This window comes from Mchenga conophoros, linkage group LG22 (genome assembly GCF_057382185.1).
Source record: "Mchenga conophoros isolate Kocher_MC1m ecotype Shallow Benthic linkage group LG22, M_conophoros_male_GT1.1, whole genome shotgun sequence".
Lineage (NCBI taxonomy): Eukaryota > Metazoa > Chordata > Actinopteri > Cichliformes > Cichlidae > Mchenga > Mchenga conophoros.
Window position 1 is genome coordinate 14,688,078 of NC_140546.1, and position 25,215 is coordinate 14,713,292.

At 43.7% G+C, this 25,215-nt stretch overlaps 1 protein-coding gene across 2 annotated transcripts; it reads left to right on the forward strand.

The window, feature by feature from the left end:
* The first annotated feature begins 391 nt into the window (after nt 1-391).
* Nucleotides 392-23,251, forward strand: LOC146549095 (adhesion G protein-coupled receptor B1-like). Of its 2 annotated transcripts, XM_085262332.1 has the most exons (32): nt 392-875; nt 4,179-5,074; nt 5,845-5,994; nt 6,090-6,188; nt 6,327-6,488; nt 6,898-7,062; nt 8,201-8,365; nt 8,503-8,667; nt 8,775-8,876; nt 8,994-9,100; nt 9,204-9,398; nt 9,488-9,556; nt 10,516-10,624; nt 11,151-11,294; nt 11,411-11,480; nt 11,684-11,786; nt 12,215-12,258; nt 14,082-14,208; nt 17,486-17,589; nt 17,724-17,826; nt 17,938-18,088; nt 18,213-18,282; nt 18,401-18,467; nt 18,576-18,661; nt 18,814-18,985; nt 19,120-19,215; nt 19,329-19,368; nt 19,541-20,157; nt 20,258-20,293; nt 20,398-20,502; nt 20,747-20,797; nt 21,033-23,251. In XM_085262332.1, the coding sequence occupies exons 2-32, from the start codon at nt 4,372-4,374 to the stop codon at nt 21,228-21,230; spliced, it is 4,575 nt and encodes a 1,524-aa protein (XP_085118458.1). In that variant the 5' UTR covers nt 392-875; nt 4,179-4,371; the 3' UTR covers nt 21,231-23,251. The 2 variants fall into 2 exon arrangements, with proteins under 2 accessions (XP_085118458.1, XP_085118459.1); XM_085262333.1 differs by lacking the exon at nt 20,747-20,797.
* Nucleotides 23,252-25,215: the final 1,964 nt, after the last annotated feature.

The window sequence follows — 25,215 nt, forward strand, 5'->3', positions numbered from 1 at the left end:
TCGTGTTTATGTGAGGACAATTCATCTCTTTATGTCGTCCCCGTGGCTGCACACCTATTTCGTTGATCCTCTTTCCGGTACCTTTGGCTCTGCGTTGATATCTGCGTAGTTTGGTGTTCATAATCGTTTGTCTCTGTCTCCCTGCACAAATCCCTCCCCTCTCTTCAGGCTCCCTCCCTCCTCCGTGCGCTGACATAGTCACTCTCACACTTTGGCACGCACGCGCGCACGCACACAAACACGTCTCCCCCGCACACTCCCCCCGTCTTGGTGCTGTCTCATTCACTTCAGTACTCCATCCACGCACAAACTCCAACTTGAAGCAGGGGGGGCGGGGTTGGATATATACAACCAAGAGCAGGCCACAAGCTACACTCAGACTGGACCCACTTGCAGTGCAAAGACCACAAGCAAGAAGACTCCGAAGCCGGGAGTAGAAGTACCAACATTTATCCTGGAGCTTAGAGCGAAAAGACAAGCGAGACCACGGCGTTTGGTTCTGCGGACTGTCTGCTGGAGCTCCGATACAACCAATTTGTCACTCCGCTATACACCAGTTTCTCTGGATATAGCAACTAAACAAAGTTGGTAGTAAACTCTTTGGAGTTTGGTTAGAGTCGCTTTATATTTCTTTGCTTGTGAGATTGGACTGCACTGAAACTTGGGATCGACCCTCCTGGGTCGGGCTGGACCTGGCGCATCCTTTTCGCGGCGTCAAACACTGCGAAAGTTTTGGCCAGAGCGCAGATCTCAAGACTTTGAGTCGGGTCAGACTTTGAGATATCCTCAGCAGCTGCTATCCGTGTCCAGATTCCAGATACCTGGGCGATCGGTTAGAGAGCCACTGACCAGACTTCAAAGAAAACGTTTTCAAGGTAAGAAAAGAGCACAAGTGGGTTTTTTTTTTTTTTCGTTCTTTCGTTGCTTCATCTCTTAAACGTGCCTTATGTGAGTGCGGGGTTGTTTTTTCTGTGTTTCATAACTTAACATGCTGTTAAGACACTGAACACTGAAAGTTACAAAGTGATTGTGTATGAGTGTTGTCCTCCGGCAGCGGAGTTTGTTGTCACTTGTAAGTCGCTGTCTGTGGTGCTGAAACTCTCGCCTGTCAGTGATCTGATCTGCTCTGTTCGTGCAAAGCGTTTCTGCCGAATCGTTCTGTTGTTGTTCTTTGTAGTTATTCAGCTCTTGTGTGTAACCCATGTTTGTTCCTTTAACAGCCCCTACAGCTGATCCGCACAGCTGCTCTGAACTGTTAGAAAGTTCTAGCTCAACAATCCTGGAAGGGTAGCGATAGTACCATGTCATGCCGCTCTGATTTTGGCAACAGGTTGTTTGACAGAAGTTTCTGGTATAGCTGTATCTTTTAGACTACATGGAAGATTTGGGTGTGGCTGTGAAAGATGTTAGAATCTTTTGAACTGTATAAAGCAGAACATTTAACTATTGCAGATGCTTTTTAAGTGATGCCCTCAACAGCTTACATCGTCTGACTACTCCATGTAGCAGGATTTCAACGATAACTAAGACAGAGACTTTGCACAGCAAAAAGAAATGTCTGCATCCCTGAAAAAAGCCTACAGACTGAGTTTATTTAACACACATGCACTCTGCAAACTGTGCCTCCAGGTGCCTAGAGTCCATGTGAGCAATCGGTTGAGTTTCGCTGTTTGATATTTTTACTGTAGCAAAGCCATCTCCAGTGGTCTAGTTTCCTGCACACGTGTGCAACTACTTGCAATGGGTGCAGCAAACAAAAAAGCGAGCAATTTGTGGATGAAGCACAATCAGTAATGGCTTCAGAAATTGCTTTTCTTGAGTTCGGTTCAGCAAAAGAGAGCAGCTTGCAAAGAAAAGACAGAGGTCGAGAAATACTGATTATCTGTTTGTTATCCTTCCTCTACTGCACTCAAACATACATACACACAAATCTACCAGTGAAGAAGGAGACAGATTCCATCTCAAACAGCATTCAGACAGAAAAGCTTAAGTTTCACATTTCAGTTGATACAAATCTAGATAACTAAACGTATCTGATTTCAAAGTGTTACATCAGATTAAAAGTAATTGGTTTGTCTTAATGGATTTTAATATTAAATATCTCTTCTGGGAGATAGTATTCTGACTAATTTCAACACTATCCTCTTTATCACATCTTAACCAAATCAGAACTCAGTGCTTACTACAACCCATGGAAATTATCATAACTTTCTGATTTACACAGTAATATAGTTCTTTATTTATTCAGGTAAAAGTCTCATTAAGATCAAAACTCTCTTTTACAAGAGAGACCTGGCCAAGACTCATGCAGATGTCTTAAACATCTGCAGGTGTTTCTTAACAGCCTGTGCAAATGTAACATTTCATCAAATGGATGCTTTTTTGCTTTTTGCATTAATAAGTATAATTGTTTCTTTGCACCTGACACGAGTAATGCAAAGCTTGCTGTATGTGCCATAGAGGAACTGTGTATGCCAGCAAAAGCAGACAGCATGCTGCGGATTGTTATTTTGCACTTTTTATGTGTTTCACACTGATCTGCAAAAAATAACCCCGTCTCCATAACGACAATCTGCCTGCTTTTTAGGCTGCCCGCTATGCAAAAATTTTGTTGACGACAGCTAATGGAAAAAGCAAGACGAAAGGGGCAGAAAGACTGGGTGTGGGGTGGATGGGGAGGGTGAGCAGGGAGGGGGGGGTGTTGAAAGAGAGCAACACAGACTTTTTCAAAGACAGCTGGACCTTTCTTTTCACTCTGTGTCTCATCCAATGCCCATTCATGGAGCTTCCGGTTGTTGGGAGGCGGGTGGGAGACACCCACCTACACAAAGCAGAGGTCTTTGCTGCGCTGCTCAAAAAGAGGAGAGGGAGGGTTAGCGAGAGGCAGGGATGGATGGAGAGAGGTGAAACGAGATGTGAGGAAAGTAATTATGAGTTCTCTGCCTGAAAAGTGCAGGTGCCTCTCAAAGTGACTGCCACTATAGGCATCAATTGTGTGGCTGTGTCGCTGCCCCACCTTTATGATTAACCCTATGGCAACATGTAGCCAATACAGGCTTTTACTGAAATAACATGTTTAGTATCCTGCATACACATATCTTACAATTCCTGATCACAGCTTATGTATTAAATGTCGCAGTGGATGATAGCTTCAGTGAGCTGCACTGACAACAATCAGTCAAGTATAGCTGAACATGAAAAAGAATAACCCTAAAAGGTGTTGCTGAGCAACAGTGTTTTGTCCTCCCGTCTGAGCTCAGGGAGCATCTTGGCCATTTCTTCTGTGAGTCCAGTCGACTACACAGACTTTGTAGTGACTGTGCACTGCTTCTCCAGGCAGGATTAGTCATATAGTGGCAAAGGTTGGAGTCTCTACAAGATAAAGCAAGTTCTGTACAAAGTATGCCTGCAGGATTAGTAAGACAAAATAAAGAAAAGTAAAGAATGCAGCAGATGTCTAATGTGCATGCATATAGCTTTTCAGCAGAGCAGAATTAAATGGTTCACTAGAGTGGGTTTCAGTGATTCACAGGTATGATATGTGCATGCACCTCGCCTAAAATGCATGCTTTTTCCCTAATTATGCACAGAAGACAAGCATTAGTCACCATAGCTGCATAGATCATTTCACTCACTGCAATGGTATGTAATGCAAAAGCAATTTTAGAAATGCCATAGCAGGATATGAAGTCACACACAGACTAACCATTTCACTTGTTTAGCATTCAATAGCAGGGGCGCATTGCACAAATGATGGAACTAATAGGCGTCTGTGGTTGCCAGTGGCAATGCTTGTATGAACGTCAGACTGACGCACACGATTCGCAGTACAGTTCAGTGTGTGGGAGGAAAGAGCAAAAGCTTGGAGATACCAGCTTGCTGTGAAGGACTGTAATTGCACTGCCTGAGTAATTATGTCCCAAAGAACAGGGCATTTTAGATCACTGAACATACCCCGAAACGCTGTGATACAGATCAAAGGCAGATTCCTGATGCATAAATATTAGTCTGACAATAGGGCCAATTAAAATGCATATCATGGAAGTGGAAGAAATGCATTGTATTTGAAGAAAGCGCCTCTCATGCATACTAATATGTGGTATTTTGTTTTGATTAGTTAGATGTTAGTGCATACTGACAATTTTTTTCCTCTTCTTCATTTCTCTGTTTTTCTGCAGCTTCCTCTTTGATACAGACATGGCACATTGTCTGAATTGCTAAAACTTAAGCATCCAACAATTCTTGAGAGGGGTTGTGAAGATAAGTAAGAGATCTGAGTGCAGTAACTTGCAACAAAGAAGTCAAAGAAACGACCTGGTTAAACCAGAAATCACAGCTATATCAACAATATCCTCTATCTAAGCCGACCCAATGGCGTGGTCAGCTCTTACCGGCCCCTGTGTGGCCCTCGTCCTGCTCTTCTTCGGTTTGACCTCCTGCACTCCTTCTGGACCTGCCTCTCCCACCTGTGCTACCCTGGAACAGAGCCGCTTCTTTGGTGTTTTCACTTCCACGACCACCCTGCACTCCACACCATGCTCCTGGACCCTGCAGAATCCTGATCCTCGCCGTTACACCGTCTACATGAAAATCACCAAGCCCACCGAGTCCTGCGTGCCCCGCCAGATCCGGACCTTCCAGTTCGACTCCTTCATTGAGACCTCCCGTACCTACCTGGGCATGGAGAGCTTCGATGAGGTTGTTAGGCTGTGCGATGGTACAACCACTGTCACCTATCTGGAGTCAAGCAAGCAGTTCCTGCAGATGCGCAAGGTTGCTCCACGAAACGGCCTGCAGATTGTGAACGGTGAGAATGATGTCAGTGAGTTCAAGGCTGAGTTTCTGGTCGTGGGGAAGAGGAACCCAAGTATGCCTGCCTGCCAGATGCTGTGCCAGTGGCTGGAGAAGTGCCTGTCCAGTAGCACCCATGATTACCCCTGTGGCATCATGAACACCCCCTGCCAGTGCTGGGAGGTCCCAAAGAGGAAGCCAGGAAGCTGCTACAGAGGCGGTGTCTATGTTGAGAAATGCCTTCCCATTCCCAAAGACAATGGACGTGATGCTGAGATTATCAGTAAGTTTGTAACTTGAGTGTTTTGATTTGTGCTCAATTCCCCTTTTTTCCCCAAGTATGTTCTGGCTTGCTTATTATTTGCTTACCAATAATCAAATAGGTCAGACTGTTGTTGGGGTGGTTAGATAATGTTGTGCAAGACCCCACAGCTCTGCATGCTTTCTACAACTCGTCTGTTAGCGTGTGTGTCTGAAGAGGAGCTAAGGTAATGATCCTCGTCTGCAGAGCGGGGCCATAGGCAGAGGTTGTGTACTTAACCATCGCAGAGTAATGAGGGGTAAATCAAAGGTGTTAGAGAAATTCGCCAGTGCATGTTCACACCTAAGTGGCAGGACCTCCTGAACTGCACACACAGTCAGCTCTTCATTTTATCTAGATGCTTGACAAGGAGGCTTAGTCTTAGGGGGAGATAGAGGGCATGTTTGTCTGTTAGCCCGGGGCAGAGAAGAACACAAAGAACTCGCAGCCAGCTGGCACCAGAAATCGAAGTGCCGCACTTGAGGTTGTCATAGCAACGCACCAGTCAGGCTAACACACACACACTGCTCTGCTGTGGTTCACACCATGTGGTTAAAAGCAAACATTCATCATTTCAAATTGAACTTGTATTGCTTATAAAGAATCGTCCTTGCTCATTGTCTTTACATAAAACATATATTACTCACTTCCTGTTCTTTTATTGGAAATGTGATTGAAAATCAGCTACATTACAACAGTTTAAGTTTCCAACTTTTGCTCAATATCTCTCTCCCTCTTATCTCTTCCTGCAGAGGGCTGGTCTGGTTGGGGCCGCTGGTCCGTATGCAGTCAGGAATGCGGTGGCGGAGTCCAGGTGCGCAGCCGAGCCTGCCAGCCTGATGATACCGCGTGCGAGGGAACAGTGGAGGAAGGGCGGGCTTGCAACTCTCAGGCATGCATTGGTAAGCCCAGCTCTAATTTAGTCATGCAACTGAGAACGATGGTGCAGATGATGCAGATTAAGTAGTGTAATGGCGTAATTTTCAAACTCTTTCAGGCAAGGAGCGCAACAAGAGCCAGGGTCTGCGGGCCATAATTGGGTTGAGAAGGGACAATGCTGATGATTCTAACCATGGAGTTGTTGCCACTCAAACAGGTGAGATAGCAAGCACTTGTTAACACTTTTGCACACTGTGATCCAAGCCAAAGGTGTTACTCAGGGCATCTAATTATCATCCTAACATTTCTGAGTGTTAAGGGGCTGTGATGACCCTCTATTATATCATGTTCATAGATGCTACTACAGATGAGTGGACCCCCTGGAGTGCATGCTCAGTTACCTGCGGGGAGGGCTGGCAGGGCCGAAGCCGTGTCTGTGCTACTTCCTCATTCACCACCCAGTGCACCGGACCCCTGCGCGAGAACCGGCCATGTAATAACACAGTTGTCTGCCCTGGTGAGTCCCTGGTTGATCCTCTTTAATGTTGCAGAAGGAGAAAAGAAAAAAAACAGGGAGAGCTGTAGAAAATTGGAGAGACACCTGACGTCTTTGAAGTGTATAATACAAGTAGAAGCCATTATCTCTTAATTAGGTTCCTTTATGCAACATCAATCACAAAAGTAAAGTAGATGACGAGATGCAGACAAGTTATAAAAACATCTCTGAGCTCTCACAAACTGAGATTTAGAGCCTGAAAAAAAGGGCTGACTGTCATCATCAAGGAAACTTCACTATCTTCCACCTAGCTGACTGCCCCACCTAGTGGAGAGTTTATAAAATGTTCCAGGACATTAAAGCTTACATTTTCATCCTGTGTTCTATAATATCCTTCATCAAAATACCCCCTTGTGTTACCTTTGTGCAGTGGATGGTGCTTGGGATGAGTGGACCCCCTGGAGCCTGTGCTCATCCACTTGTGGCCGCGGCTATCGTGATCGTACCCGCACATGCAAGCAGCCCCAGAATGGCGGAGAGCCTTGCCGTGGCCCCTCAAAGCAAACCAAGTTCTGCAACATTGCTGTTTGCCCAGGTGAGTCATGAACCTTTAGACTGTAAGTGCTTATTTAAGTGTAAGTATAAAAAAGACATACGTAATCCTCATCAAATAAGTTCTACTGGACTCATGTTCTTTTACTACCGTCCTTAAAAATCTATCACAACTGACCCTGGATATGCTATTTAACCCCCCTTGGCGAAGTGATTCATAGACGGGAGCTAATTAAGCCACTTATTGGCATCACCACCATCACAAACAGCAACTGCAGTGGCAGGTTGATATTACATCTGACGCATCAGAATAAAATCCTCTGTGGGCATTAGTCAGTAGCTTTATAACAACTGCCAGTGACTCATAATATGCTCACGGTCATTCAGCCACCTACACATGTACTGAAAAGATTTAACTCATTTTGAAGTCACAGCAGCAGTTTGTTAGTTTTTCCCTACTTTGTTCACAGTTGGTTTAGTCTGTGTTTTTCCTTCTATTTTTTAAATCAGAATAAAATCTCATTGCAGTTGCATTTTACTATCAGCAGATGTCTCTGTCGTCTACAGCTAAATCACTGCTAGTGTTTGAAACAGAGAGTTGGCAAAGTCATTTACTGAGAGGATTATAAATTCAATTTGAAACTGAAATGTTTAGGAAATTAAGTCATCCTTAGCTGCCTATTTGCTGTAATTTAATTCTTTATTTTGACCAAATTTTCTAAAGACCACGAGGAATATTACATCTATTTTATCATTTCAGGACAGCATTTAATAACAATTTTGATTCTTTCTTCTTTTTTTTTTTCAGGGTTATTATGCTCTTAAATATAAAAATAGGATGTGAAAATTGGTTTCTGTTGTCAGTCAATCTTCAATCTTAGTTGCATTTCTGAGTAATTTATTTAAAAATACATTACAAGAAAGATGGCTTCCGTGGTCAGTGTAATTGCGTGTGTTCTATTTAAGGAGAGTGGATCTTAGAGGGTGAAAGGTACATGCAGTCATGCTTGAAGGGCAGATTACTGAGCTCCAACTTTCTGTTTCGTTTAAACTCAAAAAAGTAGTTCATGTGAAATGTTAATGTACTGGTGACTGTGCTATGATGCCTCTGGCCTGAGGGCCTGTCACGTCTTCACAAAGTTATAACTTTCCGGCGAACGTGCTCTTCTGCCTCCCTCTAGTGGACGGATTCTGGAATGAGTGGTCTGCCTGGACTCCATGCTCTACCACCTGCTCCAATGGCACCATGCAGAGAACCAGGGAGTGCAACGGGCCATCTTACGGGGGTTCAGAGTGCCACGGCAGCTTTAAAGAGACAGCCGACTGCTTCCTGAAAGAGTGCCCTGGTAAATATATGTATATATACACATATATATATTTATATATGTTTATATCTATATATCTAATTCACTTAAAGAAAAAAAAGAAATGAATCAGGCATTTCACAGTACAGAGTTAATGCTGTAAAATATTTTGTGTGTAGTTGATGGACGCTGGCATGAATGGAGCTCATGGGGCAGCTGCAGCAAGACTTGTGGTGGAGGCAACCAGCAGAGGCAGAGGGTCTGTGAAGGGCCTTTCTTTGGAGGAGAACCTTGCCCTGGTGATTCTAGAGAGCATAAGCGCTGCAATGACAAGAGATGCCCTGGTTAGTGGTCTTGATACAATAAATAAACATAGTCTCAGTACAGCGCAGCCCAAATACAAAGAAAATAGATTTCCTATCTTATCTCACTTGATTCATTTACCTGTCAGAACCCCATGAGATCTGCCCCGAGCAAATCACTGGAGATGTCGTGTGGAAGCAAACCCCCGCTGGAGACCTGGCTGCCACTGGCTGCCCTGCTAATGCCTCAGGTAGAGTAACACTGATGTTTGATGTGATTTGTAGTTTTTATTTCCGCCCCTTAGGTGCTTAAACTATATAACCCCCCACTATGCCAAAAACAAGATTTTGCTTTCTCTTTACAACAGGTCTGATTCTGCGCCGCTGCACTCTTGATGCTATTGGCCTCGCCTCCTGGGAGAACCCAACTTACATCAAGTGTGTCTCCAAGAACTATGAAAACATTCAGATGCTGGTAAGCCCTGAAAAACATGCCCCAGTTAATTAAAATCCTAAATGCCTCATCTGTTTTTTGGGAGCGCAAAGGCTCAGACTAACCTCTTGACTCTCTGTTGTAGTCGAGGGACTACAACGCCAAAGCACAGATGGGGCGAAGCGTGGATGGGGTCGCTGAGGTGATCTCACGCCTGAGAACCTCCTCTGATAAAGGGGCAAGTTACAGCGGCGACATCTTGGCCATCATGGAGATCTTGAAGAACACCACCGAACTCTACAAAGAAACTAGGCTGAGACTGAGCAACTCCGATATAGAGGTGAGGCCTTAAGATTTGTTAGCAAGGAATTCAAAAAGCACCGGTGTTGGCACCTTCTTACACCTCTGCCTCTATTTAATGATCTGCAGAACTACGTCCAAACCATCAGCAACTTACTGAAGGAGGAACATCGTGACAAATGGGATGAAGCACAGCTGGTAGGTGATAAGGGGGTTCATACACAAGTGATTCACAGTAGATGCGAGCAAGCTGGAGAAAAAGAGTCTATTTTCATGACATTCTCCAGATGGGATTATGTACAAGAAAATAATTAGAATTATGGCTCTAACATCTAGAATTTCTCAATTTGTTTAAATATGTTCTTAAGTTGTTCTTACAACAGACGGGGAAGAACATATTCCCCCCTCCCACTTCCATGATGCTCTGTCAGTGTTCCTGCTAAAGCGAGTGATGAAACAACTCCTACTAATTGAGTTCCCAAAGAGAGACAAGACTTTTTAGATAGAAAAGTTCAAAAAGAAGAAAACTCCCACCGCATCTTGCAAACACGTGTTTGTGTACAAACTGAAAAACAGGAGGGTGGATTACTAAGGCCATTGCGACACAGAGAAAAGCACGTCAAGATGACAGCAAGGGAGAGAGAGAAACTGAATCAGGGAAAATCACTACTCCCACTCGGAAATCTGTGAGCCTCCATCCCATCCTACATACTGATGGCTGTTGTAAGGAGACACAAGCTGTACATCTCATGCAAGCACACACCTTGCGCCCACATCGCTGCAGTTGTGCGTCAGAAACACGCAAGTCGGGCAGCCCTCCCTTCCACTGAGCAGGAGAGAGTGGACGAAAAAACCTCAGTATGAATCAACAGCCTGCCCATTTATGGCCTTAAGGAAGTTCCGAGGTTGCATAGCAGCAAGAAACATTTTTTCTCCTCCTTTTTCAGTCCACTGCAGAGCACTCTGAAAGAATAATCACAACCCTAACAGTCAGAGGGACAGGAAAACTAGATATGAACATGTAATTAAGGAACTGCGACTTTGCCTTTCTACACAATTAAATCCATTTGCACGCTTTTTATACAATCAAACTCAATCAACTGAATTCACCTGTTATTGACTCCTATCCTTCTCTCTTTTGTCTTTTTCTTAACCAGATGGGTGCCACTATTAAGGAATTCCTCCGCCTCGTTGAAGAGTTTGTGAGCATGATTGGGATGCAAATGAGTGGCTTTCAGGAAATTTATGAAACCACTGAGAATTTAGGTGAGCCCCAATTTCCTCTGCCAGCCTCTCTCTGTCCCTCTCATGTCTGCTCAGAGTGATTTGTCCTTTCTCCACCCGGAGAGTCCATCAATCTTAATCTCGCCGCTGTGTATCTGAACATACAAACGGCAGCAGGCTGTCATCTTCATCAGCTATGCCACCTCCAAAATGCTGCGGCAGTATTTTTAGCATAACATGCGTGTGGTGCCTTTTGCACAAACTTATCAAACTTTCAATTAGCACTACAGCGTAAAATACAAACGTCACACGCTGAATCACTTTCTGCAATTTGCATGGCTGTTTTGGCTCAGTGAAGGTGACATTCTCACAGAATTTAGTGGGAAGTGACTACTATGGTCAGCTAGCACTACACACGAAACTGCAGTGTCCTTGGCGCAGTTTGCATCAGTTCATTCAGACAGTTTTTCAGCTGTTGCAGTATAAAATAAACAGAGTTGAAATAGATGACCTCTGAGTGCTGTTTACTAACAAAAAGCCATAATGTCTAAATTTCTGTTCCTCTCAGTGCTGAGCATTCACAAGCGCTCTCCGGCTACAAGCTCCAACTTCACCTTCACTTTGAAGGGCTGGAGAGACACGTCTGACTGGGTCAGGACCTCTGAGGAGAAGGTCACAGTGTCCCGTGATGCTCTGTCCGTTGAGCAGTCAGGTGAGAATTAACAAACGTGTATCGATATCATTTTTACATAATTTATTTTATGGGGGAGATCAGCCAACATGCAGCCTTGTGAACATGATTTATTTTTTTTGCTTGTTTTTTTCTAGATGGCAGCGATGCGATTGTGACTGGCATGGTCCTCTACAGAAACCTTGCATCCATTCTGTCCTTCCATAGGTAATACAATCTCTCTGCTTTTATGTGTATGAAACTGGCCTTCCATGAAATACATTTTGTAGCCACTAGATGGCGCCCCTTTGACTTTATCCTCCTGTATTTTCTTGCATTTATGAGTCATTTTTACTGCTAAGCCTTACATCAGACCATACCCGCGTTCGTTCTGCTGTAATGTCTCATTGAAATGTCCTCTTTCTCCACAGCAACACTACCCTCCTCAATTCTAAGGTGGTGACGGTAATCGTCAAGCCCAACCCAACTCTGCTGTCATCCCCCGTTGAGATCGAATTCCCCCACCTTCATAATGTGAGTCCCTAATGGTTCTCCAAACTAATGGAGCCTCACGAATAAATATCACCCCCCTCTGGCTGTTTGCTCACTACAGCGCACAAGGCCTGACATTTTACTGACATTTTCAGTGACACTGTGACTTTTACTTTACTTGTGTCAGTTGAAATTCATGGAAGATCACAGCACAGCCAAGTGGTCGGCTGCTGATGATGATGGTGAATGATGATGATGACAAATCATGCGTAATGATTAGCCTCTTGTGCTGATAAGGAGCTGTTTTTAGTTTCATGCATGCTTTTACAAGAGAGTGTAAGAAATGTGGGCAGGTGGCTGGCAGCAAGCTGTTGCATCTCACACATTTATAGTAAGGTGTCCCAACCCACGCGTTTCCCTTTTCTGTAGCGATTCCTCACACTTTCTTCTCCATCTGCCTCTTCTTGCAGGGCACCATAAACGAGACGTGCCTCTCATGGGACGAAAGCGAAACGTAAGTGGTGACTAAAGTTGTTTTTCTTCTTATATGTGCGTCTAACCATCACTCACATGAAGTCCTGCATGGTCTCGTCACCTGATCTGGTGCTAGCTGCTGTTTATCTCCTCACGTAGAGCTGACGTCCCTACAATAGCTATTCAGCCCCCTCCACTCCACAGGCACTACCCACTGTTAATCTTACTCTCACCGCAGAGAGAGCAATAATTTCTCATCCATTTTTCATGTCAATCACTTTGACAGCAACACAGAGGAATGCCACAACATGTTCATTTTTTTGAGCCCCATGCCTGAAGCTTTAGGACTCAATCAGCTGTCTTACACACTTACTGCAAAGCACACAGATGCGAGAAATGACAGCCCTAATGAGCCACACTGGTTGCAACTGAGTGACACTTCACTTTGATCTAACAGTCTCCTTCGTCACTTTAAACTAACCACATCCCGAAGAGGGAGAAATACAAAGGCGGCACCTCTAACCTCATTATTAGCATCACAGTGAGCTCACTGCTGCACCTTTAGGTCAACTGCAGAGTGTCAGCGTAAAGACGATGGACACTGTCCCTCTCCTTCCTCTCAGTTATGCTCATCCGCCACCGCTGAGGTTAATGTCTGTGGCATTTGGAAGTTTAGTTTTTTAAAGATGCTTACATCCATTTGAATGACTTGCCCTGGATCAGTCAGCCTCCAGACCCACTATGCCACTCTTGAGCAATACACAGGTGGACAATTTGCATATAGATAGACTTGTATACTTCAGAAAGACTGATAAGAAAATACACCTGCACCTCACATAATAACCAGAGTCTGAGAAAATGTAATTAACTCGTATACTTTCAGAGAGAAGGCATGTGCCTGTAGTCAAATTAGATTCTTTTTTGACAGCGGATGTGATTAATGGCAGGATAGAGACGGTGGAAATGGCAGAAGATGGAGCTCGGGATGATGGCAGAGTTGGGGGGGGGGGGGGGTCGCTGTTTGCTTACAGAGCTGCATATGTCTGAGAGTGCTCTCATCGCAGGACATGGTCTTTTTCTGTGACATTAATGGGGTCACACATGCTTTTTAAGACCTGCCTTTCATCACAATTCAACATGCAACCTTTAGCCTATCACAGCTCAAACAGAGTGCACATTAAAAAGTGCAGCCCAGCCTACTTAGATGTAGACAGTCATAATAGTTTTACCCTGCAGCTGTCCTCCCATGGCAATCTATACCAGACTGGACCTGCTGGCTATAATACCCTTCTCTGTTTACCACCCAGTCAGAGCCTGAGGGTGCTGGACATTGCCTTAAAGTCCCCTGTGCTCTCTGGCATCTGACATGTGGTGCTGAGGTGTAGGTTTCCTCAAAATTGAGAAAGGATCACAATTCACATCGCCTCCATATTCCTGTCCTTCTATTTCTAAAGAGGGAACATCTTGTCCTTTGTCTTCTTATCCTCCATAAGTTGGACATCTGTTTGCCTTTTATCTCATGTCTGCTGAAGAAAGATAGTATGTAGCAAGAACTGTTGGAGATTAAGACTTTTATGAAGGTCTTTTATCACTAATTATGTCACAGATGGACCCATCAAAAAGAAAATAACCTGCAAATAAGTTCTAAAATAAAACAGTTCAGTCGTAGTATGTTATAGAAAAAATTATTTATTCACATAAACGGTATTTGAATGCATAGATATGTTTTATATATACATATTTTCCCACCACTTATATAACAAAAACCATAATAGTAATCCATCAAGAGACATTCACACGAGAGATTTCTCTGATCTCTCCTCTCCTAACCCGTTGTTGCCTTCCCTCTCCTTCTCTGTGCAGTTCCTCTCTGCTTGGGTCTTGGTCTGCTCGGAGCTGCAGAGCGGTGCCCGTTCATTCATTCAGAACCAAATGCGTGTGTGACAGCCTCTCCACCTTCGCCATTTTATCGCACGTCAACTTCGACTCGGTAAGTTATCCATCTGATCATAAAATAAGCTTCTTTATTCCCTGTACATGTTAAGAGTTTAGTGCAGTGTGCGCGTGAATGCGGTGCAGTGTGAACGTACAGTGCTTGTTTTTCGAGCGCTTTGCTGTAGAGCTGCCTGCCAGCGCTCCTTTGTCTCCGTACAGGTGCCGCTGATCGGAGAAATGCAGCTTTTTCTGGGTTATGTATATTTAGCGGGGGATAACCGAGCAACATGTTGATGTGCGCGGATTGCGTTTAGATTTTGAATTCAAAACCTTGCGAGTTGCGTTTCGGGCGTGCACATTTTTATTTTGCTCGTGCTTGTTAATTTGATGATGATTTGTTTGCTGCAGCTACATAAATTATATTAAAAAAATAGAAAAGATATATGTTTTATCTGTAGTATGAAATACGTTAATGCCTAGCTGCTTGTATTAGAAGAAAGATCGCCTGCGAATGATTAATTCAACACCATAAAATGATTTTCTGCCCGTCGGACTGCATTTATTGTCCGATTATGGTTATGAATAATGCACGTTTGTCCAAACTATACGGAGTTAGTGCAGCTTGCATGCCCGATGCGCTGATTACCAAAATGTGCCCTTGTGCATCGCTTTATTTCATGCGCAAAGACAATGTGTAATTTTCCCCCTTTAGACTGTGTTGCCTCTAGAGCATCTTCCTCTCCAGTTGCCTTGGTAACGGCTTCTGCAGCGCAAACTCGGCCTGTGTGATTTTTGATAACTGAGATGCTGAAGGGGGGAACACACAGTCACATCCCCTCCTCCTCCTCCTCTCTGCTATACCCCTCAGGACAGAGGAAATGGTCTGTCCATCTCCGATCTGATAAACAATCAACAGATGTCCATTAGTCTGAGGAAATGTATAGTTTAAATACGCAAATTTTTCTTATTTCCTTAAGTGTGCAGGCAGGAGTAAGACAAACAACCAGTGAATTTGGTATGCAGTGTTTTTCTGCTGCTCAATCCCCACTGAGGATTGTCATTTTTTCCTCCCCAACCTGTTGTTTACATCCTAGATTTGATTTGCTTTGTTGTTGCCAGTCTAAATAGTCCCTCCAATATTTGTTACAGGCTACACACACACAAACGCACACACACACACGGCCCTCCCCTCATTCCCCCGCACCACTAAAAATGCAGCTGCGCCAATCATTTCGTCTGCCAATATCTCTGAATTCTCGATTACATCCATTCCCCTCCTCCTCCTCCTTCTTCTATGGCCACAACACCAAGTCTGAAATGCCAGAGAGGCGACCAATGAGAGACAGACGTCTGGTCATGCACTGATGCACCCCCCCCCCCCCCCCCAATCCATCCTTTGATGTGCGCTGTGGACATTTTCAATAACATCTTCCTGCAAACTGTATAAACAACACAAGCGAAATGCACAAGGCTGAAATAGAGAGTAGCGGAAAAACAGCCAGACACTGCAGTATGTTAGCTCTCATTCGATGGTATCGTTTCACGAGTTCTGAGGCAGGTGTTTGAAACACCATGGTCCTGTGGGAACAGCCCACAGCTTGAACAGCCGATTCCCTCGACCACTACTTAGTGCTAGTAAGGAACACCTTAAAAATGTGCACGAGCTAAGATGTTCCACATTTAGATTTCTTCACAAGTAGCTGATGCGATTTGGTGAAGGGCAGGCAGAAGACATGCCTCATATGTAGGTCAAGCTGGCTTTCTAAATTCTAGTCAGTGGCCCATGGTAAAGATTCAACCCAGATATAGAGAATGAGAAAGAAAGGGGTCAGGACAAACTGTATGAACCCTTTTGTTCTCTTTGCCTGATTTAGTAAAGTCTGGGGAAAAAATACAATGCACTTCTATCTGCCATCTGTTTTGGGCCCCTTCTGATGTAGCTGGATAGATTTTGAAACAAATTTGCCACACTAAATTAGTCTTTGGCTGCCACAGGCTGGACTTCATGGTAGTGCTTTAATATCAGGGGGGGAAAAACCCTATGTGGAGCAAATACTGAGATGAAGAGGAACAATCCCTCAAGGCTCTGTATTGTACCATTTAAATTTGGGGGCACAGTGGTAAACGTATTAGAAGCTGTGCTTCTCATGTGCCCTGCAATACAAGAATTTATCACCATCATAAATCAAATGAAGGCCAAAGCAGACTCTATCTCCCTCTCCTCTATCAGGGCTAATTTGATACCTGCAGATTCATTTCATTTCAGGACAGTTTTCTCACTCTCCCTTTGCAGCTGTTATCCGTCTTTTCCCTGTCAACACATTATTAAAAATACAATCACAGCATTTGTCAAAGACAGATTTTTTTTACCAGTAATCACACGCTCTGTGGTGATGACAACTTGATCAGAGGTGTTAGATTAACTTAAACCCTTATTAAAGCCACGAGGGTAGGTGTTAGACAGAGATTCCGGGCACACAAATTGTGTGAAACTGCACAATTATCTTGTGGGGGCTTTGCAGGTGCGTTAGCCAAGCAGCAAGGGTGTTTTGAAGTCTCAAGGAGATGAGATTTGTGTGCACAGCGGTGACCTATTGGCCCTCTAGGTGATTGAGCAGCAGGGACGAAAGACAAAAAACAATCCCTCCTCTGTTTCCCCCACCAGAGGTTCGGTGACAGGGCTGTTTGAAACATGGGATGGTCACCGCCGCTGGCAGTGGCAGGCACCAAGCTGCTGTCAGAGATCAGAAGGGCAGGTGGTGGCAGATTAATGCACAGGTGATAATGGTCCACCTGTTCACCCCTCCAGGGATGGATGAGGAGCTGCTGGTTGGCACAATTATGAACCAAAATTCGGAGGCACAGCTAACAGGGGAGAGAAAAGACGAGCGCAGGATGTCTGTCAGTGATTAGACTGTCGCTGTAGCAGCTCAGACTAATGACTGATTACGGCAACCCTACCTGAACTGCCCTGGGATTTGAGCAACCCCGTTCTTGCCTAATGGAGAGAGATATCTGTGTATTATTTTCACCTCATTTGCTGACTCAAATGCTCAGTGGAGAAATGCAGTGACCCTGACCATTTGTCTAGCTTGCTGCTCCATCTTTCTGACATGTCACCTTGCCTCAGCCGTGGCCTGATTGTGCCATTCAACTGTTTGCCTGTGGGGAGCTGTCTGCTATTCCAGATAGCGCATACCCAGAAGCTTAGTATCCTGAGTGTGTATGTCTGTGTGTGTGGCTTTTATTGCTGGTTTCTTCTCTGCATAAATGTGCATGTGTGTTCATAATCAGCTCTAAGAGGCATGCGTGGTCTTGTCTCCTCTCTGTAGAACATGGACAAGGCACTGCTCCCGTCCGTGACTCTCATCGTTGGCTGTGGGGTCTCCTCTCTCACCCTGCTGCTCCTCATCATCATCTACGTCTCCGTGTGGAAGTAAGTATCCCTCCGAGCAACGATCAGCCATGCTAGCCTCTAATATTTTATGCCGTGTTCTGTGTTTTTCCCTTCCTTCTGCCCGCGCATTGCCAAACTCACTCTTTTTTCCTTCCACCTTTCCCAAACTCTAGGTACATCCGCTCAGAGCGCTCCGTTATCCTTATCAACTTCTGCCTTTCCATTATATGCTCCAATGCCCTCATTCTTGTTGGACAAACTCAGGCTCGCAACAAGGTAAGGCACTTTTCTAAGCAATCCTACCCTCTCTTTTTCAAATTTACTGCTTAGGGGATTGACACAGATTTCTCATCTTTCTATCTCTCCCTTCCTTCCGGGCTCCCACAGGTGGTGTGCACTCTCATCGCTGCATTTCTGCATTTCTTCTTCCTCTCTTCTTTCTGCTGGGTGCTGACCGAAGCTTGGCAGTCCTATATGGCTGTCACTGGTCGTCTGCGCAACCGCATCATCCGCAAGCGCTTCTTGTGCTTAGGCTGGGGTAAGCGTCTTCACGCTCGTGTCGCTCTCTTTTTTTTTTTTTAAATCTGTGTTGCATCATTTGTTTTCTCCATAGCTTTTTATCTTTGATGATCTAACTTTTCTCCCCCTTTTCTGTCTTGCAGGCCTTCCTGCACTGGTGGTGGCTGTGTCTGTGGGTTTTACAAAAGCTAAGGGATACGGCACTGTCAACTAGTAAGTCTACTCTAAGCCTTCTGTTTTTGTCACTTCTCTTTACTCTAGAATTTCTTTTGAGGGGAGAGAAAACTCTTGTCTTAGCTAAAGAATTAACATTCTTCCTTTTCATTTCTAGCTGCTGGCTCTCTCTTGAGGGTGGACTCCTCTACGCATTTGTAGGCCCTGCTGCAGCTGTCGTTCTGGTTTGTATTCTGACTTTGACATCCCAATCCATCACAATACATAGCTGTTTGTAAATGCATCACCCATGATCACACTGTTTCATCCATGTATTTTTTTCCTGCACACAGGTGAATATGTTCATTGGTATTCTGGTCTTCAACAAGCTGGTATCCAAGGACGGCATCACCGACGTGAAACTGAAAGAGAGAGCCGGGTAGGTCTTATTGATCTTCTCAACACACTCGAGTATTGTGCTTATCGTCCTTATCAGTGCCATTACAGGTTCATTGATGATGTGCTTTGATATCACGCCGCACAATCAAACAACTGAAGTTGTTACTAATCTGCTGTTCTCTCCTGCTGCAGGGCATCACTGTGGAGCTCCTGCGTGGTTCTGCCTCTCTTGGCCCTCACCTGGATGTCTGCCGTCTTGGCCATCACAGACCGCCGCTCAGCCCTCTTTCAGATCCTCTTTGCCGTCTTCGACTCACTGGAGGGGTTCATCATTGTCATGGTGCACTGCATTCTGCGCAGAGAGGTAAGAAAACAAATCAATAAGACAAGGTAAAAAAGATAAAAGGGAATTGGTTTGATTTGGTTGTTTTTTGATCAGGTTACCTAACATAGAACATAGACAATGTTCTCAATATTTTCCCCCCTTCCATGCATTAGGTTCAAGAGGCTGTAAAGTGCAGAGTAGTCGACCGCAAGGATGATGGAAATGGAGACTCTGGCAGTTCCCTGCACAATGGCCACACCCAGCATATGGTAAATTTCTTGGCTTATTGCCTTTTTAATGTCTTGAGTGCCTCTTGAATTTACCCTTAAATGAATATATGCATACATTAAACACTGATAGAATGTTTTTGTTCTTTTATCAGCCATCTGATAGTGAAAAGGATGGAGATTCAAGCAGACAAGGTGAGCCCCTTTTTACATCAGCTTTTTCCTTTCTTACCCTTAACCATTTTTCCATTTGCATTTCAATATAAGTGAGCCTTGCACTTGCAAAAAAAAGAGACCATTTTTATTGGACCAAATTCCTTAGACGTCCATTATTTTTAACTCTCGCTCTTGCAATTCTGCTTAAAAGGAATGAAGAGCTCCTCCGAAGAGAAGATGCCTCCTCCTCAGATGCCCCTTCCCATGGGCTCAAGCTACCACACCCTGCCATCCAACCCCAGTAAAGGTCACATGCAGGCGGTTCCTGAGTACTCCAGCCACACCCTTACCCTGAAGAGAGAGAAAAGCCGCCTGGCAGGAGGAGTCGACCCATCCTGCGGAAAACCTGTGTATGTCTGCGAGGGAGAGCTCTTCCAGCAGCTGGACGCCGATCTCGCTCAGGCAGAGGGTGGTGTCTCTGATGGCAGCGGTTACGTCCTCATGCCCAACACTACCTCCACCCTGAGGGCTAAGCCCAAAGATGACACAACAAAGTACAACATCAGCGTGGAGCAGCTGCCGCAAGCCAGACTCATGCACCTCGGCGGGCCCTTTGCGGAGCCTCAGGCTGCCTTTGGAATGAAGTCGATCCCCCCTGATCAAGTCAGCGTGTCATATTCAGAGAGAGACTCCCCCATCCAGAACATCCACAACATGTCCAGTGAGTCTCACATCACCCACAGCAGCCTGGAGAACACCTTCGAGTCCATGAACTCAATGATGTCCAAGAGTGAGACCATCTCCACCCTTTCCATGAGCTCCTTAGAGGTAAGAGAAGATGGAATAGTTGCTTTAGTCTCCTTTTGCAGTTTTCTAATAAGTTTCTAAAACCAAACTGACCTTCTTCCTCTCGCTCGTTTTCTCACAGAGACAGAAATCTCGTTATGCTGAGTTGGACTTTGAGGTAAATATCATTTGGATATTGTCTCTGAAAACATTAGGAAAATGACTCGTATAATAAATGCAATGCAACAATATACTAATTTCATTTTTTTACATGTACTCTAGAAAATAATGCATACCAAGAAACGCCACCAGAACATGTTCCAGGACCTTAATAGGAAGCTGCACCATGCTGAGAAAGACAGAGAGTCTCCTGCTTCTGACAGCAAGGTAAGAAATCATGATGTCATTGTTGTAGCTCATCTCCATGCACATTATGTTTCAGGAATTGAAAAACACAGATAAATGGGAAATGCAGAGGCAATGTTATTGCTAAAAAAAAATAAAAATTTACGTGGTGTGAAAATGACCTTTGTGGAATTAAAACAATGTACAACATAGTGTATTGTGCTATGGTTGTAAGTGCCTTGAGGTCATTTGAATAAGGATGTATTTTCTTCCTTCCTTCTTACAGTCTGTGAGATGGAGTGTGTCTTCAGGAGGAAGTGACAAAACGAACCACAGCGTGAGTGTTTATATACAACCTCACACTCTCAAAATTTACAACCTATAGTCAAGACACACTATCATAGTGTCCACATGCCTCAAAGAGGAGTCATTTTCGCCAAATGACAAAAATGACTTTCATTATCAGAAAATCACCTCTGATGAAGCCCATTTCATTTCAATTAGATCAGGAATTGCCCGGAGCTAATGAGTGACAGCAACACTAAAGTGACCTCTCTTTTGTCCTCCTACAGGACAAGCAGCAAGGTCCTCTGGAGAGGCCATGGGAGGGAGTCCGGGGAATACCGGCATCACCCCCTGCATGGGTGCGCAAAGACCTGGAGCCCTTAGCTGCCTCGCCTCTGGAGCTGCACTCTGTGGAGTGGGAGAAAACAAGCACCACCATCCCTCTGGTGGGGCAGGACATCATTGACCTGCAGACAGAGGTCTGAGGGGGAGGAAGGGGGCTAGCGAAGCCGCCTAATTTCACCTCGATCACCTTTTTTGGTTTGGGAATGGGATCCTGCATGGATAGTGTAGGGGAAGCCAAGAAAGAGAGGAAGTGAGAAAGTAGGTCCCAGAATCAATGTCTTCAAACCCTCAGCCAGAGCAGGAAAGAAGGAAGAGAAGGAGGGATGGTGGAGTGGAAGTGATGGTGAAGGAGATGTTAATTGTAGCTTCAGAGTGGACTTATCAGCATCTCTTATTAGAGTGCTGTAAAGGTCATAGGGGTAGTGGAGTGATCAGTGGAGTCCACGGACCAGGACTGTGGTTCCATTAATGCTTCACTGGGAGTTTCTTGAGCGCCACAGCCTGGGTTTCAGAGCTGTGGTTGACATGTCTGTGCTTCTTTTTCCTTCTCAACTTTGGAGAAAAAGTGAATCATTTTGAAACGGCGCGTTCTCCCTGCTTCTTGGGAGTAACAGCCGGAACTCCTGGCTGATTTTCTTCCAGCCAAAAAAAAACCTTCCAAAAAACAGGACAAGGCAAAGAGAGCATATGGGACCAGTTTCATGCTCCAATACTCTGATGGGCGCATACATTTTGCTTTTGTGAAGTGGGTTACTTTATTGTTTTTATTAATCTTTTTCTTTTATTTATTCAGCTTGTGTGTTTGTTTGTACTGCTTTACATCTGGAACTGCAACTCCAGAGCTGAAAATGACTCTGTGCTGAGAACAAAACACACTCCTCTATTGGAGAGCTTAATCACGCTGATAGAGTTTCTCACTCTTGTTATCACCATGGCTATTATAATTCCAATTATTATTGCTGGTGTTATGATTAGCATTGTTTCTCTCATTATTGAGTTAATAGCATATTTTGATTTTTATTCCTTCCTCATGAAGTGTCAGGCACAAGATTTATTGCTGTACTGTGACCTATGACATTATTCAAAAAAAAGAAGAAGAAAAGAAGGATTCAATGCACCCATAATGTGTTCGGAGCCCATATCGACTGCATCGGGACAAACAATGCTGAGTGGTGATGGAGGTGGTGGTTAGTTACCATTTGCTGGTTTCCTCCAGTATTCTGCTTCGATACCAAAACACCAGCACCAGAAAGAACACAGACTCTCAAGCGGGAAGAGCAGTGCACTCTGGAAAATGCTGGATAGAGATGTGAGGAGGTGGCTGGGGACACCACCCTCCCCTCACAGCTAGCACAAGATGCAGGCTCTTCCATGTTGAACATGTGGATTCAAGGGTTCAGAAAGGCCTTTCATCATCGCCCTTTTGTTTCTCAGCCTTGCAGGACTTTTGGACAGAACAGGAGGTTCCTGGCTCTGAAATGACTTCCAAGTTCAGCGTCAGGTCCTCAAAACTTCAACACATTTGTGTTTTCAGCCATCAGTGTGATATAGTGCAATATGATGGGCGCTTGATGCTCAAGCAAGACTGATAATATAATTTATATATAATAGGCCGAGATTTTTTTTTTTACTAATGTTTCAAAATTTTTATACCATCTTCCTCATATTTACTGAGCATATAGATGCTTTATGAGAATACTGTATAACAAATCTGTATTAGTAATTCAAAGAATTTATTCACTAGAGATCTGTTAGCACAAGGCTCCATATTTGGAGCTCTCTGTGACAGGTAGATGATAGTACTGAGAAAAAATGAGCATTATATAGAATGAATGATAGCCTATGAATATCACATAACTGTGTTCCAGGATGTTTGTTATTACTCTCAGCTGTGTAGCGGTGGGTAATTGAACCTCATGTCTTCTGTAACAATGTTGGTAACTCAACAGTATGTACTACCAGTCAATTCCCCTGCCCCGTCAAAATTTTCTGCCCCACCCAAAGCCCAATTCATACCTCGAGTTACTTGTATCGAAAACCCGATTGTACTTTCTCGTCACGATGTTTTTAATGTTCTGTTTTACCTCCTGTAAATGTACAGTTTTCACAGCACAAAATGAATGTGACTTATTTCTAATAAAAAATATCTTATATTACAATACGTGAAAGAATGTGGCCTTTAATTTAGTTTTTGTTTTTTTTGTTTTTTTTTTCATTTTTACGGGTAACAACAGTGTGATGTTAAAATACAGTTTTATCCTCTTAATATTCACATTCGCAACAACTTCTACAGAGTCTCGTGTGCCTGCTGTCACGTAGCAGTTCCTAAAACCCAGAACGAAACGCAAGGGAAGCTAAAAATAGAAGTTCAAAAGTGAGAAATTGTAACTAAGAAAGGAAAAATGCTGCAATACTACAAAGAAAGATGGAATACAGACAAGTAAATTTTGAACTCCTGCCACATTAAAGCCTCTGGCAAACATTTCACTCTTTCTCTCACTTGAGATGTGATTTGCAGAAACATAAAACAGCAATCTCTTAAGATGATAGAAGTGCAATTTTCCTCTGTTCTATTTTCATGCTTTGCAGGAAGGCAAATTATTACCAGGAAAAAAATATTTTTGAAGTTGAGTAATGAGAAAACAAACAAATTTGACAGGCGCTAGAATATGATTCTGACCCCTTTAAAAATAGGAAATGTGCTCGGCAGTTTAAATATAGTTTTGTCTACTTTTGTCTGCAGTATTCCCGCTCTGATTTCTCTCCTGCCCGTAATCAGTCCTTTGCTTTAATTGAGCCAGTGCGCTGTAATTCTGCTGCAAGGCATAAGCAAAATGAGATTTATATCATCCATTTGTAGAGCACTGCTCATTTCGTGAGGTCACCTGGAGAGCAGACTGGATTATGAGCAAATGGTACTTTACTGTAGGTGCAATTTTCGCTGCATTTTAATGTGTGTTATCAAATCATATGATGTGCACCATTACATCGTTGCTTATGGATCATTTTTGCTTTGTGGAACACTTTGTGCTAATTTATGATCTCGCCAAAAGTCATCTGCATAGCGTATGTGCAGTGTGCTAATGATGATTCACACTGCTGATATAAAGACTGTTTTGCAGCTGCTGTGCACTGTGACCTATTGGTGTTTATATATATATATATATATATATATATACACATATAAATATTCATGGGTGTTAGGAGGTTGCAGAAGAAAACAGACAGAAAAGATCTATAGAAAGCTATAGAAAGAAAAGCGATGGATTGGGAAAACAAGGAGAACAAAGGGGGGAAAGGGTCTGCTGCTCCATTTCAATCGGTCGCTGTCTGAGTTAGGGCTTGCCAGGGACACAAGTTATACACTCACACAAGCAATTTTAATGCAGCTATAAAGATTAGATGATTGCACATTTCCTAATACCCTCTGTATAGGACACAGCCTGTTTCTCCTAATCAGCCATTTAAAAAAGAAGCCAATCCAATCAAAGTCACAATAATTATATGCAGATGCAATGTCTCTCCCAATGCTAATAACATCCAAAAGCTGTCAGTGGTTTCTCATACACACACTAATTCTTTCCCTAATTCTCATTTCAACCCCCAAATGACATGAAATCCAGTATCAATTAGCACCTTGCTGGCTAACAGTGAGATCCTGGCTGTCTCTTAATTGAAGAGGTTACTATAGAAACAGAGGATGCTAATCCTCAAGATGGAGAAAGAAGAGAGGGTCTTTAGGCCTCCCAAGAGAAGTAAACATCTTTTCAACAGTCAGTAACATCTTCTTATTAGCTGACAGCAGTACATTAAATTATTATAATTAGAAAGTGTGAAGCAGCAGAAAAGTTAACACTAAAACCCTTCAGTCTTTTCCAGTTAATATCTTTATTAAGCTTGAGGAAGTAAAAGATCTATGAGCTTGATTATCTTTTTCTTGTCTTTTCCCTGTAATTCAGTTTGAAAGTTAATTTAAAATGTTTCAAATTATTATCCGTGCACATATGTTAGTCACAAACAGATATTTTGACTCATCACCAGTTACAGCAGGTATATTAACAATTGCTGCACTCCGCTCCTTTTATGTGTGCTGGTTCTCTGTGAACGTTTACTGTGCTACTTAAT

What these genes read in the sequence shown, in the direction of transcription:
- LOC146549095 (XM_085262332.1), top strand. Translation starts at nt 4,372, where the DNA reads ATGGCGTGGTCAGCTCTTACCGGCCCCTGTGTGGCCCTCGTCCTGCTC. An exon ending in ACGTGATGCTGAGATTATCA is followed by an intron (nt 5,075 to 5,844) that starts GTAAGTTTGTAA and finishes CTCTTCCTGCAG; the next exon opens with AGGGCTGGTCTGGTTGGGGC. An exon ending in ATGCTGAGTTGGACTTTGAG is followed by an intron (nt 20,294 to 20,397) that starts GTAAATATCATT and finishes CATGTACTCTAG; the next exon opens with AAAATAATGCATACCAAGAA.